The 18,189-nt window shown below is 41.2% G+C and overlaps 2 protein-coding genes across 2 annotated transcripts in view; both read right to left on the bottom strand.

Annotated features, from left to right (window-relative positions):
• The window catches only part of cacng3b (calcium voltage-gated channel auxiliary subunit gamma 3b), a 28,024-nt gene extending 26,662 nt beyond the window's left edge, over nt 1–1,362 (bottom strand). Inside the window, exon 1 of the mRNA XM_088316813.1 lies at nt 285–1,362. Within this exon, the coding sequence (XP_088172939.1) occupies nt 285–501 (217 nt within the window). The 5' untranslated portion in view covers nt 502–1,362. The remainder of the gene's footprint in view (nt 1–284) is intronic.
• A 9,043-nt stretch (nt 1,363–10,405) lies between these two features.
• The window catches only part of prkcbb (protein kinase C, beta b), a 73,402-nt gene continuing 65,618 nt past the window's right edge, over nt 10,406–18,189 (bottom strand). Inside the window, exon 17 of the mRNA XM_088316090.1 lies at nt 10,406–12,842. Coding sequence (XP_088172216.1) covers nt 12,690–12,842 — 153 coding nt within the window. The 3' untranslated portion in view covers nt 10,406–12,689. The remainder of the gene's footprint in view (nt 12,843–18,189) is intronic.

Below are 18,189 nucleotides of genomic sequence, written 5' to 3'. Positions count from 1 at the left end.
CCTTGCTCTTTTGTGATGTTGATTTGAATTTGATTAACTGTTCAGCACTATAAAAAATGCGTTGTTTTATTTTTTTTTTTGGGGGGGGTGGAACAGATTAATGGGATTTCAATTTACTTCAAAGGGGGAAATTATTTGACATTCGAAACTGAGTTATGGGCTTCGTCAAGGAACGTAGAAGGTACTGTTGTAGTTGATGCGTGGTAGAGCGCAAGACAAACAGTGAACACGCACGCACGCACGCACGCACGCACGCACACGGGTCATCCAGACTGGTCACGTACCTTCCAGACAGCAGGTCCGCCAGAGGCCGGAGTGCGTCATCACCTCCTCGTTCTTGCGGCTCGTGTCGTTGTCGCCGCTGCTTTTCACGCGGCAGACCCCACGCGAGTACAACCAGTAGTCTGTCCCCACAGCGATGGTCATGAGGCTGAAGGCGGCGAACGCGCCCACCGTCGTCACGAGCATCTGGACGCCGCGGTCACACATCAGCATCTTCATATAGGCGACTCCTGTTCGGGCTTAATCTTTGTTCACCTCCTTTTTTATGGGCTCCCCCCTCGCTATTTCCGCGCGAGATTTTGGGGAGAGGGTAAATTTAACAAACGGGCTCCTGGGATGACATGTCGACGAGGTTTGCTGTCCCGTGAGGCTGGTGGCAAAGGGTGGGAAGGTGGCGCATCGAAACACCGCCAACAACACTAGCTGCCGTACACACACATGCACGCGCACACCGGAGCTTTAACGACCACCAGTTGTCCTCGACTAGTCCACACTGTCCTCACTCAGCCCAAAAGACGCCACATTGTCTGCCTTCTTTAGTCATTAATTTCCCGGAGTTAGCAACTCAGCTAGCAGCCGGCACTGAGAGCATCTTCACCACTGACTACAGTATTCGCTCTCTCTCTCTCTTTTTTTCATTTAAACGAGACTCACCGCTTTTCATGTAGAACACGTCGCGTACAGCACCAAATTAAGAGGCGAAGTCGGTGTTTTTCACCCCTTTTTCTAAAAAAAATAAAATAAATACAAATAAAATGAAGCCTACACGTCAGCTATTGTGGCAGTGGACCGAGTTTTGTCGTATTTTCCTCTCCAGCTGTTGACACACTGACATGTTCTCCCTCGAAATCCACAGTTAAGGTTCAACACTCTTGATCTGGACATACAGCGGCTGCTTTTTTTTGTTTGTTTGTTTTAAATCAAAGAGGCACCGAAAAAGGAGACGTACGTCTTCAGGGTGGGCACGCCGGTGCAGTATTCCCGTCGGAGATCAGATTCTCCCTCCTGACAACAAACGTGCCTGATGGTACAAATGGAGGGGCGAAAATAACAGTGACAGCTTTCGCCTCCCCCTACTCCTCCTCGTCGTCCTCCTCCTCCTCCTCCTCTTCCTCCTCCTCCTCTCGGTCCAACCAACACAAACTAAAACTAACCGCGCGTCTCCTCAAAGTCCGCCTGGGGCCACGCCATTCGACCCTGATTGGTCAAGTGGGGGAAAGTGTCCTTTAATAGCCAATCACGTGCGAGCTATGCTCATCATCCCGCCCACCTGGTGCAAGCCTATAAAACCCACGAGGGGGAGCTTGTGTCGACGAGCAGTCAGTCTGACTGAAAACAGGCCACTTGTATGATGGTGTGTGCGTGTGTTTGTTTTTCTATAGCCACCTCCGCCCAGTACAACAAATTTTTAAAAAAAAAAAAGGCATGAGAACGTCTTCGTTTTAAGGCAGAAAAGCACGAATTGGACGCTACTGCCGCGCCCTTAGCCGGCGGCGCCCGATTATGCCGCATGCGCCTGGAGAGCTGTCCATGGTTCTGAATGTAGGAATTTGCGCCTATGTTATAGCCAGTACCAGGATTTAGAACGAATGAGGATGAGAGAGGGGGAGGGAGGGAGGGAGAGAGAGAAAGAGAGAGAGAGAGAGAGCGAGAGGGAAAGAGAGAGAGAGAGAGAGAGAGAGAGAGAGGGAGAGAGAGAGAGACAGAGAGAGGGAGAGAGAGAGAGAGAGAAGCAAGTGATGCATGAAGAAAAGCACCCGGGAGAGAAGCAGAAACGCCACTTAAAGAGCCACGAACCGTTTTTAATGATTCCTCTCCTCCATGGCTTCCACACAAGGCGGCGTGAGCTTCACAGTTCAGTTAACATACTGTCACATCGTTGTTATGTGTGCGTGTATGCCACATGCACTCAAACAGATATGACTGGCTTAACCTCCAATGTATTGCCTATTTAAAAACCCAGCACCACAGCATCTGATCTTTTCTATCTACATTTAATTAAATTAATTAATTGTAATATTCCTGTATTTACAATGGGACTTCATAGGTTGGTGTGTTCTGAAACTTGACACCAGTTGACATGTGCAGACTAGTACTAAGCCCCAGATGTTAATTGTAACAAAAAGGAAGCACACAATTGTCACCTATTGCACAGTTTAGCTTTGTAACATGTAGCTTTTCCACCAGTGTGTCTTAGTCGTTCTACTCGCGTGCGACATGTCATGCAGTTGTGGAAGACAGGAGTGGAAAAAACATTACTAAGACGCAGTCATTTGAGCATACTAATTAAGCTGATATCGATTTAATGCACAGATGGCTTTTAACATTTTGAAGAAGAATGTGAAACATTCATAACAACTCTAATGATGTTCAACAACTCTAGTCATCAACACCTTTAGGGTCATAGGTGAGATGGAGCCAGAGGTGAACCCACCAACCCACAAGACTAGTTGTGTTGCGGTCAGGGGGGTGCGTTTGAAAATATATTAAAGATGATAAAAACAACTTGTTCGATCAATTGATTTCTACTACGATTCAGCAGGATTTATGAATGCTGATGTGATATTTCTAAACAAAATATGATGAGGTCCACCACACATGTCGACAGGCCTTGATGAAATCCACCAAAATTGCATTACAGCACCTGTGCCACAATTCTGACCTGCTTTAACTGATCTAAGGTCTATTCTACTTTCTGTCATAACATTTTCAGGGGCACCCGGGACATGTATTAGAAAATGCCCTCGGTCTGCCGGAACACCCAGAAAGATGCAACGTGGTCTGGCAAATTCTCAAACGCAGTAAACTAGACTTGTCTTGGCACGAACAACTCTTACGTCGAGCACATGTGCGCCTCTCTCTGAAAACAGAGCCCGAAAACATCTCACAGGGCGAGGCTAAGCCGAGATTCCAAGACAGGGCTTGGATCCGAGGCAGATGGACCACTATTTGAACGACCTCTTTTTACATTTTAAGACGATCAAATTGTTTTGCATCTGCGACACAAATCACCTTCATATTGCGCCATTTTACATAATTTGTCATAACATGTGAACATTTTACAATTTTGTGTAAAAGTGCACGATTTCATCATTCAAACTTGCCCCATTTATGGCCGACCAGTGTCTTTGTCCACTTTCCGACTACACACATACAGATACAGACGGTCGGCTCATGTGTTAATAATGTTTTAGAGCTCCAACTAACGGACTGTCTGGTGCACTAACTTCAAGTTGATGCTCTGACTGACAGCGGCTGTCTCGGCGAGGAGGAAACCAGGGATCAAAAACACAGAGCAAGGGAGGAGAAGTGAAAATAAAGGGATTACAGATACATAAATGCAGGAGCAGATCAACAAGAGGGAGAGAGAGCAGTGACAGGTCCTATCACCTTTGCAGCGTGTGTGCGTGTGCGTGTGTGCACGCATGCACGCATGAGGCCCTCGCTGCCCGCCTTATCTCACAAGGAGACTCATTAACATAGAAATGACTTCAGGAAAAGAAGCATGGCATCCCACCTCTGGCGAGAGACAGGCGGGTGGGATGTTGAAGGAGTGACAGTGAGGGGAGAAAGCTAGGAAGAAGTGGAAGCGATTCAGGAAGGAAGGAGGGAATAAAAGTGGTTAAGGAGGAAAGGATAGAGGGATCGGTCAGATATGAAGTAGACTGAAGGAAGAAGAGCAACCATAAGTAACCCTATTTTTTGTCTCTAGCAACTCACGTTTCATAAATACCAATACATGCGCTATAACCTACTAATCCATAGTTGTTAGTAATACGACTATGAATTGCGCGTTAGGTTCAGCCACAGGTGGGATTTTTTTTCCTGAAATGTCATTACAACAGATAGAAAAATCTGTCATGTCCAAGCTTATATATGACGAACAAAAACTCAAAAACTTGATGCGCCGGAAAAAAAGACATTTGAAATCAGCGTCAAAAATATGTTTCGGAACATATGAAGGCATCGTTGATTAAAATTTGCCGATGATCAGTGTCATGATATGAAAAACTGATTTTACTCATGTGGTCGTCAAAATGTCGTCCGTCACAACTATCATGTCACGTTGTATTGTTTCACAAAAACATAATTGCCTCATCACATTATTACTTTTGCGCAACAAATTTGTTTGTTGAACTGTTGCTCAACTTTATTTATTATACAAAGTTATTTTTGCAACAAGAACTCGCAATATCCCAACATTGATTGAACTTTGTGCAAGAAACACGAGGTAGGCTAGACTCATAATTTGCCAGAGTGGAAATGATGTGGTGGGCTTCATATGGCGCCAAGGCCTTGAATTAGACATCTGGTATTTTTTTTTTAGTTTTTGCATTTTATGAGTTACCACTAAAAATGTACCTGGGAAAAAAAAACCCAGCCGAATAAAGCTCATTTTAAAATCACAGGATTTGGAATTATTGACAACTTATTTGAGAAAAAAACCAAGTTAAATGCACATGTAAATTGTGTCTAAATTAATTCATTTAATGAGCTCAACTAATTTAAAAATATACATTAAAACAATAATACAAAATAGTTTTTGTATTTTATGAGTTTCCACTAGAAATGTACCTGAAAAAAAAACAGCTAAATAAAACTAATTTTTAAATCACAGGATTTGTAATTATTGACCTATTATTTGAGAAAAATAAGTAAAATGCAAATGTAAATTGTGTCTAAAATAAATTCATTTAATGAGCTAAACTAATTTAAAAATATACATTTAAAAAAAACAACCCAATACATTTTATTGAACCCATTTAGGAAAATTAACAAATTATGAATAATGACTAAAAAGTAAAGTCATTTGTTGGCCAATAGTCGTGGAAAAAAAAAAGTGCTTAAAAACAACCAATGACGACATTGTGAGTCCACAACGGCTCGAGCGTCGTTGCAACATGGAGGCATCATGTCTAAACCAACATTGACACAGTCTCCCATCTTTCCCGCTCGCCTGGTTCTTGAAGAGAGTCGGACTGCGGGCTCGCTGCTCAGTGAGCTGGAACCTTCTCACGCCTCGGGCCAGCGCTCTGAGACTGTGAGGTGGGGGGAAGTGGAAGACGCGATGAAGAACAACGCGAGTAAACCGCGGAGAAACCAGACAGTGAACAATAAACAGCTTGCAGGAAGAAGAGAACTAAAAACGCCAATACTACGAGGAGGGCAACACTACAATTTGGGTGCTCTTTTTTTGTGTAACTTGTTAATGGCAGACTCCTTGCATACTGTCGCAAAAATGCGTGTGCGCTCAGCCCAGTGTTGTTGTTGTGAGTTCTACCAGATGGGGATGACTCCAGGGCGGCGAGAGGACATATGGTGATGTGTGGCATGATTCTGGCGTGACGCTAATATGTCAAAGCTGTGATTTATGCCGTTCATGGCCAGAGACACGGCCTGAGGAAAGCGTGTGTATGCCATTTTGTCATCTCATCAGTCGAGACTTAAATCGAACACTGCACACTGCATTAGAGAGAGAGATCGGATTGGTCACCCTCACCCTCATCTATTTTGCAACATGAGCCGGGTGATGTATGAACGACAGCACTCAGTGTGACATATTCTAGCAATAATAAAGTGTCAATCATTTTTGCTACGGCTCTTGTCTAAGGTTGTGTGATGGTCTTATGTTTTTCCCCAAAAACAAATGCGCAAAGCAAAGTCAATATTTCCCACAATGATGAATGATAGTAACAAAACGTGGTAAGTTACTCAACTGCTTTTGGTACGACACACTTATGCAAAGGAGCAATCTATTCGGCAAGAGTGGTTAATTTTGTTCAAATTGTTCACCCAGCAACTAATTGAGACATATGTTTCAGGACATACAGTAAAGGAGGGAGATCATGTCCAAGGGAAATGAAAATACGCGATTAGACAAAAGACAGACATATCGATGAAGAGAGGAAGCACCGAGTGAATCGATGGCGAAGTCATACTGTCCAGCTTGACAGAGTGAAACACTGTATGTTGTGGCTAATGAAAGCGTGTGCTGGGCTGCGTGTGGGTGAGTGAGAGCGAGAGTGCGAAATAAATCCAATAAGCTTCTCCGTCATGCTCTTGAGCATTTTCTAGATCCGCTGAATGAAATAAATAAGATTCTTTTGCTTTTGTCACTTTGCCTTTCTCATCTCTCTCTTTCCCGCTTACTCCCAATGTGCTGCAGTGTCGCTTTTTACAGCCTCTGGCCTCATTTGCCCCCCCCAACCCATCACCATTTAGCCCATCTTGTGTACCTTTAAATACATCAGAGGTCACTATCATCAGCGTTTTAATCATGTTGACATGTTGTAGGTTTTTGATGGTAATAAAAAAAAAAAATGCCGACTGCTCATGTATGAACTACTATCTAAGCACAACGATATTGCGACACGACTCCGTTAATCAATTCATTAATCGTTCCTGTTAGATAATGGCCAGGTGTCACTGTACCGTAAATTCAGGAAAAAAAAAAGTGATCATTAATGAATAAAAGGCAGCAATTAGCAGAATATGAGCTCGGTTGGATGGTCGTATCAGTGTAGCAAAGGAGCTGTTATTGCCATCCAATGCGATGAAGCGTAGCACAAAGCAGGTGCACCTTATTATCAGCAATATGCTGGAAGATATAACATCCCCCTCCTAATAACACAATAATGATCAAATCCGGTCCTCTCTGCAGATAGTTACGAGAAATATCCGCTATAATACGTAGCACACAAAACTCACTTTCAGGTGGAGGTGTCTTCTCTTCAATTGCTGAACATTTAGATAGCAGCCTCGTCCGGTATGTTCCAATTAATAAGGAGTTTTAGACGCGATGATTTGTATTTTCGTAGTGGTTCCTACTTAAGTTGACCGGGGAAATTTCAAACAACAAAGCTAATTAAACCTGCTGTTCTTTTGGCTCCTTATTATACACTTAGCATCCATTCATTCTTCCAGCAAGCCATCTATCTGCTCATCCGTGGGTCCGCCTTGTCCTGTAAAAACACAACTTCACCATCTTGAATTGTGCTCTAATAACACAAAGTAGTTCAAGTAAGGATTTGTGTTAGTGAGTGGAGGGACGTGCATTTGTTACCAGGGCCTTCAGTGGGAACTTACCAGAGCTAGCCCCACCTCCGACCGCCACAATTACACCACGATTATTTATACTATACAAAAAGGCAATACAGAAGCACACAACCTCTCAGATTACAAAATCTGCAGCAGTTCAATCAATTTTAATTCAATGACATGCTAAAAATTAAAACATTTAACTGAAATGCATCATACTCACCAGAGATGCTGATCGAAAAATGTATTAACAGATTGCAACAGGCTTTGCTATTCGAACTTGACTTTCCCCACCCAACTAATGAGACTTTGAAAAAAGTGATGATGTTATTGTTGGTCAGCTCGCTAAAACGTTGCTAAAGTGGGATATCACCTGATGAAGCCCTGTGTTACATCTTAAGCCTGGAAGGGGAAGTCAACCCAAAAGCAACTATGATGTCATTTTCAGTCAGTAACAAAATGGCCGCCCTCTGTGATGGCAAAAAAGGGGTGCATTTTGCTGCTTAACTCATATTCCTCAAACACAATAATAATTAGAATGCCATGTTCAGACAGATGAAGGTGCATAGGACATATTAGAGCAAATAAAATCTCCATCTCCAAACACTGTTTGGTTCTTCCAATGTGTGTACAAATGTCTTTCTCTTGACAAAAGAAAAAGAAAGCCAAACATGACCTTTCACAATAATTTATTATTCTACAATCATAAACATCACAGTACACATTTTCAGATTGGTGAACTATGGCACAAAACATTCTTCAACTTTTCTTTTGCAGTATCCTGACTTAACGTTAGCATGTGCAGCTTGCCCAAATCAAAGCACAGGAGGCAGGCATGGACTTTGACAAAGTGGCCGGAGTTCAGGAGTTCATGTAGGGTGGAGAGAATGCGAAGAAAAGAGCTGGAAGGATTATTGATGAAATAAGATGAGCTTGTAAGGGGCAGAGAAAAGCACACCACAGAGGAAGAAAGGGTCAAGATAAAACTAAACCAATAGCCGGAAGTGGAACTTAAAATCGGTTTTAGTTTTCATTAGCTAAATTATTATCATTATTTGTATTGCAGTATAATCATCCAAAATACATATGTAGATTATAAGGAAGACTCTTACCCTTTAGACTATCTATGTACACACAACTATCAATGTTTAATATGTATACAAGTACAAAAGAAGCACAATTTGCCCTTGTATGATAATTATTAAGAGTTGGAGCGCACAGTTTTCATCACCGAATCAACATAGCGGTTCAATTCAGCTCATATAGTACAAGATATGAAAGAGAGAAAATACATGCATGCATAGTAGAACTCTAGAAACAACATTAAAGTGTGCTTATACTGTATGTCTGTAATGAGGGAATTATACATGGATGATTTGGAACCACTAAAAGGAACACAGACAAAACATCATAGTACATATGTGGCACTGTACATTAGCTTCGTCTAAGCTTAAGGGAGTGATCTATCCCGAAAAATTGAACAGCACTTCACATCGCTGATATACAGTCCATCCACACAGTGGTCGGGCCAGATGAAATGCTTCACAACTCGATCAGAACAGCTCAGCGGTTGAGAACTGGCCATATCATATTAGATAGCCTACTGTATATTTTGCAACCTACTAAGCCTTCTAGCCACAAAAGCGCCAATAGAAAATTGTATCTGAATTTCTGTCATTACAAGTACGGAGGCGCAAAGCTACTGTGTTTGGGGGTTCTCTGCTCATTCCATCACAAGGAGGTGTCTTGGAACGACTCGTCCCAAAATTTGGTAACAGAAAGTAGCCTGCGCTCGGCGTAAAAATGGACGCGTCCTCATTTTTATGACAGGGCGATGGTCTAGTTGATCGTGTTTGTGAATTTGGTAGACGCGCTACGCTTCATTGACACGCCCAGCAGCGCATCTGCAAATTTGATTATAAAAAGTAGAATAGCTTTTCGACTCGAGAAAAGCAGGTCTAACTCATGGCGCACCTGGTGTATTTGACTGAGAAATTTGGCGCTCCGCAGACGTGTGTGGTAGATCATCAATTTTCATTCATAAAAACTTGACGCCGCAGTGTCACAATCATGATGAGTCGTTGCAGAAATCAATTCATTGAACAAATTCTAATCATTGTCATCATAAAAATGACAAGTAGTCTCTTTTTTTTAAGTCTTTTTGTTGTTTTAATTATTATCAAAAGCAAATGTATTCTCTGTTATGTTTTATGTATGATTTCCTTAATAATAAAAAAAATACTCATCATTTCCTTGTTTTAAGAAAATATTAGGAGCTTAGTTTCGTATTCAGTTATTTTTTTATGCTTAATGTTTAATAGTTCCTTTCTTCAGTTACATGGACATATAGTGCTGCATTGTTTTTCTCCCAATATTAACAAGAATTATTGCCCAATTGCTTGACTATTACGTGATTATTTCACTTCACTGCGCACTACAAGGACAATAATCAAGGTGGTATTGAGTGTTCAATTTATACCAAGTGGATATGATAGTGTCACTCAAAATGGAACATCATTATCTTTGTAAGGGCAGAATTTAGAGAAATGTTCTTGTTTTGGATCTTATTAGGTTGGACATAATAAAAAATATATTTTCTTTCTATTTCAGTTGGATTCACTTTTAAAAACAGAATCTTTTTCTTCAAGAATCACAAACGTGATAGTGTTAAAAATGTGTTCGGCTTTAAAACTATGCATGATGCACGTTGGTTTGTTAAGCATGAAAGGGTGTGTGTGTGTGTGTGTGTGTGTGTGTCTATGCATGAGCATCAGACCTGCATTGTGTCGTGCGCCTCCAGGAGAAAACATCATTGTTTGCCTTGTTACGCTTCGCCTAATAATTCCACGTCTCAATCATGCTCGTACAGTATGGCAGTGTAGAAAGTACAGTTCAGTTCAGTCCTTGGGTCATGCTGACATTATGCTGCAAAGTGGTGGAAGGCCATAGGGCAGATTTGCTGAATTTGAAATAATGTGGCCTCGAATCCACACAGATTTTGCTTCTTCCAAACGTCAGTTAGTCAATATGTGCATATATTTACGAACGCACGCACAAATGCGTTCGGGGGCGGGGGGGGGGGGGGGGACGATACGGAATCGTCGGCCTTGCTGATGTTATTGCTGTTTGCAAAATGGCTCATTTGAGAGTTGTCAAAGCATCTCCTCAGCCGTTTTTGTGCGCGCGCGCCTGATTGGTGACTGCCGCAACCTTTTGACATCACATCATTTGCGGCTCCCCAGTTGGCCTCGACAGAAGCGAGGATTACCGAGCAAATTGAAATAATTAAAGGAGGGGATGTGATAAAGAGAGGGCGGGAAAAAAACAGGAGAAAATGTTTCAAAGAAGTTTCCTCATTAGGCATTTTCCTCAGTGATGTGTCAGCACTTCCACGGTGCCATGAATGACTGCAGATTGCAAAAGGCAACAATGGTCAAGATGCACAAATGAGCACAGTCATGGTTTATGTGGACTGTGAAGGAAAAGCCTGACCGCTCAGAGCTCGCTTTCTGCAGATCCACTGGTCATAATAGCGCGCTAAACGTGAAGTTTCTCCACCATTCTTGTATTTACAACTCGCTACTTTAAAGCTGTTTCATTTTGGTACGGTGGAAGATCCAAAGTAAATCACCACTGACGTTGTAGCTACAATTTGGGATTGAAACGCAATTTTCCAGTTTGCTCGCAATTGTCTTCTAATTACACTTCCAAAATTCATGCGAGACCACATCATGCATTTGCATTTTCAAAATACTAGCCTCAAAAGCAGCAGCGGCTTTAACATACTTTGTACTGAGAAGACAACACAAGAATTGAGCCGCATGAACAAACGGCGACCGTTCAATGCAGTAAAATTCCAGATTTACTTAAGTTAATGTTTTAGCTCTTCTTCCAAACTCTACCAAAAGAATCAAAACGCTGACTTCACATGCCCCATTTTTGCCTCTCTAAGACAAGGCTGCTGTAAAATGGTGGTCTTGTCTCATGTTAATTAGCCACTGCTCACCCCGCCCCCTCTACCGCTGAGTATGATTTTTGTTACCATGGTGACAGGGCCGAGCAAAGACATTGCGACTAGCCGAGCAGCTAGATGTTCTAAAACAACCCACAGTCTAAAGGAATAAGCGAGACAAACTCAAAGTGTTTTCACTTGTGCAGGCAGCACTTCATCACCAAGCTGCTGACCTAAGAGGATTGTACATCACACTTGTTTCGAACGGAATTCACTTCGGGTAATGCGCAGGGGAGCGCAGGAATGGCGGTGGGAAATGCTTGAGATTGCTGCATTTATTGCTGGTTGCTAGGCGACCGAACAGCAATTTAACTTTTGTCTTTTCCCACAGGTTTGAATGTAAAGTACAACGGCAAGATCTCCCTCCAACGCTGTACGGTCCTTTTGTCTCAGCTCAGGACACCCTATTTATGACTGGGTCATCATTTTCCTCCAAAATTTTCACAAATCACTCCACCCCCATCTCACCTACAGTACACGCTCTCTGACATCAACGGTGTGACGTGGCAAAACCCGACCCCTACCGGTTTTGCTGCACACATACAATGAATTGGTTTGTTGGCACCACACTGTGTGCATCACTATGCGCGGGTGTTAAAAGGCCTTTACATTTATCAATTAGTGTCGCTGATTCACACAAGTGGTGCATGCAGCGGGAACATTGCTGAACACGTCGACAACTTTGCTGAGCATTCAAGTGTGTGCTTTTTCATGATGATTTCGTGAACATGTTTGAACATGGAATTGAATGGTTCCATTATTTTCTACGGGAGATTTGTCAGTTTTTTTGCAATTGATTGTGGTCAACTTTGGAGATTTCACTGTGTTGGGTTATACTGTGTCGTCGCTTCACAGGTTACGATTAATCTGATGAAAATGCAAAACGACGAGGATTGCACCTGTATATATATATATATATATATATTTTTTTTTTTTTCCCATTTTACCTTGTTACATTCCAGCGGCTCACAGGCTTGGAGAATAACAAGTTGGACCAACTTGCTCAACCACAGTATGAATGTAGCATCATTTTGAGACAGACCTGATAAAAAAAAAGTTGACCAATGTTGCAAATAAACTTCTATTCTTATTACAATATAGTCAGAACATAAGGATGGGGAAAAAAGCTGCGACTCAGTTAACAAATTTAAGACTAATAATGTATTCATTGTTACATTCAATAGGATGTCACCCTTTCTATAAATATTTTATGTTTTTCTTTTGTTTTTTTTCCACACAATACGTTGAAAGTCTTTGGTGTCCAGTGTATTGTGCAAGTTGAGTTAGACGATACCATTTTGTGTATTGAACGGACCGGCCTAACGCGTCACCTCTCTCGTCAACCAACCGCTTGGCTTCAGTTCGGAGCCTCGTATTCCGGATTGGTGTAGGAGAAGCCCATGAAGTCATCCTGGTCCAGGTTCATGATGACCAGCTTGTCTGTGGGCGTCAGGTCTACCGCCATCTTGGTGAACTCTTTGTCAAAGTTGCACGTGTCCCGACGGGTTTTCTGCAGAGCGGCGTGAAGAAGAGAGGACGCAAATGTGGAGGGAGAGTGAAAGTGGATGGAAATGTGATGAAATGATTGGATGAGTGGAACGTGAAGGAGAACAAAAGTGGACAAGTCATTAGGTACACTTGCAACCTCTTAAGTGACTGACCCGGTGAGATGTTATAGTCGCAATAATAAACATTGTCATACCTAATATTTCCCATGCACACACAATTTTGACCCAGGCCAAGAATATCCTGAATAGTTTTTAATTCGATCAAATTCCGAACAAAGATGTTTTTAAACTGCATTAATAGTTTGTCTGGCATAAAAAAATATTATTATTACAACGTAATTAGCGCATACACATGAGAAACGATTTAAAGTTTTACGACCTTAAAATAACAGTACATTGCCGTGTACTGAAAACCCTGAATCATCAGATATATCGTGTATGTCGTGCAAATGTTAGCGCGAGTGATAAAGCTGCTGTAGTGTTTACACAAAAGCTGGAGCGCACGAAACAGTATTCATTCAAAGACACGATTTTAAGAACTCAGATTAAGCGCGAGCATTCATTGGCTTGATGTCTTCAGCTTTCAACCATGTAGCCAGTTCCATTTCAGTCATCTTGGATTCACTTTAAATCGGATGTGGAGTAAATTATCAATGAATGAAAAACTAATATATAATATAAGGGGTTTTCTGTGTCGGGAAAAAAAAATGACTTACTAGAATGCAAAGCATGCTTTAATAAGAATATTTCATATCCCCAGCGGAAGTTTTAGTTACTGGTCAAACAATTAAATGTGCTTTCACCAAATGGCAGAAGGTGCAATTAACCTGTGTATCCACTTGCCATTCATACAACAGGATTCACGCTTTGTGGTCAACTAAACCGGCCGAGATGTCTCACTAACTAGGTCCTCCTTATTACAGTAGTTATGCTTTTGGAGGGTTTTTTCCCCGTGGTGTACTGTGAACTATTTCTAACGTAAAATATGTGCCTTGGCTCATTAAACGTTGGAAAACCTGAACTAAAATATTGTCTGTAGAATTGACAGCAATTCCAAATGTGTTTATGTATATTTGAATATTTTTGGCTTCTGCTTTTAGAGGGAAGTCTTTACAAATCGCGAGGAATCCAATCAAACATTTTCTTGACCATATGGTCCATGCATCCCCACTAATGTAAACACAGTATTCTGAATTATATTGCGTTTGTGGAATCTAAATAAAGCAACAAAATTTGTTAGTTTTTTTTTTTATCTCACAAAGTTCCCTTTCAAAATGGCCGACGCCTGAGACAGAAAACCCCCAAAAACAAACGGACAGATTTTGCTGCTTAATTCATATTCCACAAACGCAGTATTCATCAAAATGCCTTGTTTAGAAAAGTGAGGGTGCGTAGAACATGCTGTTGGGAACAACATTTTTTACTTTAAGTGTAGCAAGAGAAGCCCCGCCCCCCAAAAAAAAAAAATCAATAAATGTGCACGCCACAGAAAATGCTTGCTCTGACATTAACATGTGACTTCTGTGTATTCAGTACAACTGTATATCCTGCCGGGCTATTCAAAAGAATGTGTCAGCTCATCAATTTACTGTCATTCACTTTCTCTACAGCAAGGACTTTAAACACGCGCGCGCGCACACACACAGCTGGCAGCCATGTAGGGCAGCTCCTAATGTGTTCCGTCTGAGCACGCTTGAATGTCGCTTGATGCTGTGAGGCAGAAAGATGGAGATATGAGAGGAGGAAGAAGAGAAGAGAAGAGATAAACATCAGCAGCCTTTGGTGGAGATGTGGCGATAGAACGCACATACAAACCACAGGCTCACAGGATTATTACATCCAGAGTCATTACTCCAAGTCATCCTTCTACTTCCTGCCTCCCGCCATCACTTTTCAGGAAGCAGAGGATTAGCGGCGAGTGTGTGTGTGTGTGGGAGGCACTGAGGAGAGGAGGGTGAATGAAAGGCGGGTATCGAACGCTGACCTGTTTTGGGCTGATAAGCGCTGGCTGCTTTGTGCCGAAGCCACTGGCTTTCATTTTTTAGGGCGGCAACATTTGGAATTAATTATCACACGCGCCCGGGCACTGCGGCGGCTTACTGTGTACACCAGCTATTACATGCACGCCAATACAAACTTTAGACAGCATCCTCTCCTACACTTTTTCCTCTTCAAAATCATTTGCATTAAGAGCAGCTGCCTCACAGTGAATGACTTTGCTTTCCTCCAACAGTGGCAGTCGAAACATAATTATAGAAACACGAACCTTCAGTCACAAGTAGTAACTTCTGAATATTTGTGGTATGGAATCATATTAACGTATTTCCAACAGTTTCATTGTGTGTCTCTTCTGCACTACTTCCAGAAAGTGTACATCAAGATACGTTTGAGATTTTTAATTTTTCTTTTTGCCTAATCAGATTTCTGCCTACGTCCTGTCGCATGAACCAATTTTGTCCAGGGCCTTCACAATCAATCGTGCTGGTCCACGGAACTCCAACTGCTGTATATTAGCAATGACATTTTCCTTTTACCAATATGGCTTCAAATTCACACTCAATCTGATATGACGATGTTGGCATTCTTTAGTTGGTCAGGGCAAAAAAAAAAAAAAAAAAAAAAGATGGTACAGACAAAATACCTTTCAGAAAAAAAATAGGGCGAGTATGAATATGTCGTCAAGAAGCTCAAGGAAGCACACTCAGCGCCATGCTGCTTTTCTATTGCATTGTTTTATATGAATGCCAGTGAAGACAATGTGCTGCTCTAACTTAACATCCAAAAATGGGAACTGAACTTTGTGGCATACAAACAACAGTACAGTATGTACGATTCCTTGGAATGGGACATTTAAAAAAAAAATCCTGGATTATGAGCAACATGCTGCTTCACTAGGTTTAGACAAACATATTTGCGCCTCATCAAATGTAGCAACTCGCTCTGGTAAAGAGAAAATGAAAAAGAACCAAGGTGTGTAAGCGCTGATTACTACAAATCACAAAATAATTTCTCTTGCTGTCTAATCAACCTTTTTGCAAAGACTCTCTCCCACTTTCTGCAACTAAAATCAGACGAGCTTTGAACATGGCCTCCCTGGATAAATATGTTATTTGGGGTGGGAATTTCAGACATACGATTGAGATGATTCCTTTGAAGGTTCCATCGAACACATCATTGGCAGACAGAAATAATGCAAAATAAAGACGGAACTTAAAACATTCAGATGACTGCACCACTTTTTATCGCGCGACGATCGAGACAGAGAAGAACGATATAAAGGAGCCACTGGCTTCCTTTTAAGATGGCTTGCATGCTACTTACTAACGATTATTGAAAAGCAAAAACCAATAGTGCTGGAGTAGTTGGCAAGTAATTTGGTGAATATCTAGAACGGATGTTAACAGTGAAGTATTTTAATTAATGAGCAAACAACTGCTAAGCAACACTTTACAAACAAAAGTTCATACCTTACCTGGGAGAAGACAAAGGTGCGTCTGATTCTGAAGGTGCTTTTTTTTTTTTTTTTGACGTACTAAAAAAAAATAAAGTGTAATTGCGCATCTACTACAGTTGGTGGCAGAGTCGCTCTCGTCAGAGTGCGCAAGGGATGAATTTACACCAATTTTATAGACATACTATTTACATTTGTGGCAGAGAATTGGAGAGTCATTCCAAGATATTGAGATTTTAAATTTTTCAAAAGGAACCACTCATCATCCTAATTCCAATTAAATATACATTATGTGCCCTCTTAAATCTAACGGGAATCATTTTGTTCTTGAACATTTCAACCTAAATATTCATAACCTGCTTAATGCAAAAGAACTTGACGATTCATACTGAACACATTTAAATATTTATCTTTCATTGCTAGCCGACATGCATCGCTTACACTAAAAAGAACTGCGAAAAGAGAGGCGCTAATTTAAAAAATGAAAGTGACCAATTTTGTGATTTGTTCGCTATAGTAACTACATTTTTCAACTACTATAGTGACTATTTTTTTTTTTCTCAAACAAGAGTTTAATTCAAGCTAAGAAACACAAGAGCAGAATTGAATTTTTTTTCTGATGCTTAGAAATTGAATTGTAGATGATCAATCACCATTAAAAATGATCATCATAACCTAATTTAATGAAATAATTTTTGGTGTTCCCCAAGTTACACCTCGTAAACATGTTTGAGGACCAACGCGCACTTATGACATGTACTGTAGCTGGCCAGAGCAACCTCTCAACCAGCGACTGGCTTTAGTGGCTCAGCAGGGTTGTGTGCATGTAGGCCGTGTTGTGCATGTTATTTCCTTGAAGTCATCAAACCTGCGCTTCCCCCATCAAGGAAAGGCTCTTATGATAAGTGGCAGCCATGAAATATGCACAGCCTGTCGTAGCCGCCTGCCTCGCTTGGTTTGCCGCTCACTCGCCTTCCCCCCCTCTCCGTGCCCTCCTTCATTGTTGCATTTCTCCTCCTCTCTTCTTCTTCTTCGTCTCTTTCCCTTCCTCTCCCCAGTCTACTCCCCATCTGTCAGCCCCCCATCACTCTAATCTCACTCCTCCACTGCATGTTGCACCAGTACAATAAATACAGATAGAGAAGAAGCATAAATGCTCCAGACCACTATGAAAGCACACATGACAGCCCCCCCCCCTGCACACAACTACAGTAACTCTTTTTTTTTTTATTGCAAGCCTTGTATTGTAAAATCATAGAAATTTGGCACATGGACAACATTGTAAAAAGCCTTTTCTCTTCGTTGAGTTTGCACACCAAAGATCTGTTTCATCAAACATTTGAAGCGCTGTGGATACAAAAACATGGAGCGCCCCTAATGGGTTACATGGAAATACTGTAAAAGCTCAATGATTAAACATTGTTTTTTTTTTTCATGCAGGAATCTTTTTTTTTTTTTTTTTGCATCTCTGATATTCATTAATACAAGCACACTTTTTTGACATTTACACTACTGACCATAGAGTGCACATTTATCAACGCTGACATTGTGGCGTTCTGTTTTAATACAGGGAAGGACAAGATCTAACAATGGCGGTGCATCTTTTAGCTTTTTTTTTTTTAATACACACATTCATATTAATGGGAGGGAAAAGTGATTGTAGCAACAAAATTTTGACAAGGTTTTAACAAATATTTTATAGTGATTGAAATATTTAAAGAAACCAAGTCCATATTAGTACAGAATATGTCGTTGCTTTAAACTGACCAGCCACAACACGATGACCAATTGTGCAGCCCATTTTAACGTGTCAAGTCTTATATTTGAACTCTCATGTATGGTATTAATGAGTAAAATCATCTTTATTATTATTTTTGGAGTGAATGCATATTTAACTG

The sequence above is a fragment of the Idiotropiscis lumnitzeri genome, chromosome 15 (genome assembly GCF_059441095.1).
Source record: "Idiotropiscis lumnitzeri isolate Australia: NSW breed Sydney's pygmy pipehorse chromosome 15, RoL_Ilum_1.0, whole genome shotgun sequence".
In the NCBI taxonomy this organism is placed as follows: Eukaryota; Metazoa; Chordata; class Actinopteri; order Syngnathiformes; family Syngnathidae; genus Idiotropiscis; species Idiotropiscis lumnitzeri.
Note: the sequence above shows the minus strand (reverse complement) of the source record. Positions and strands in the feature narration are given on the sequence as shown.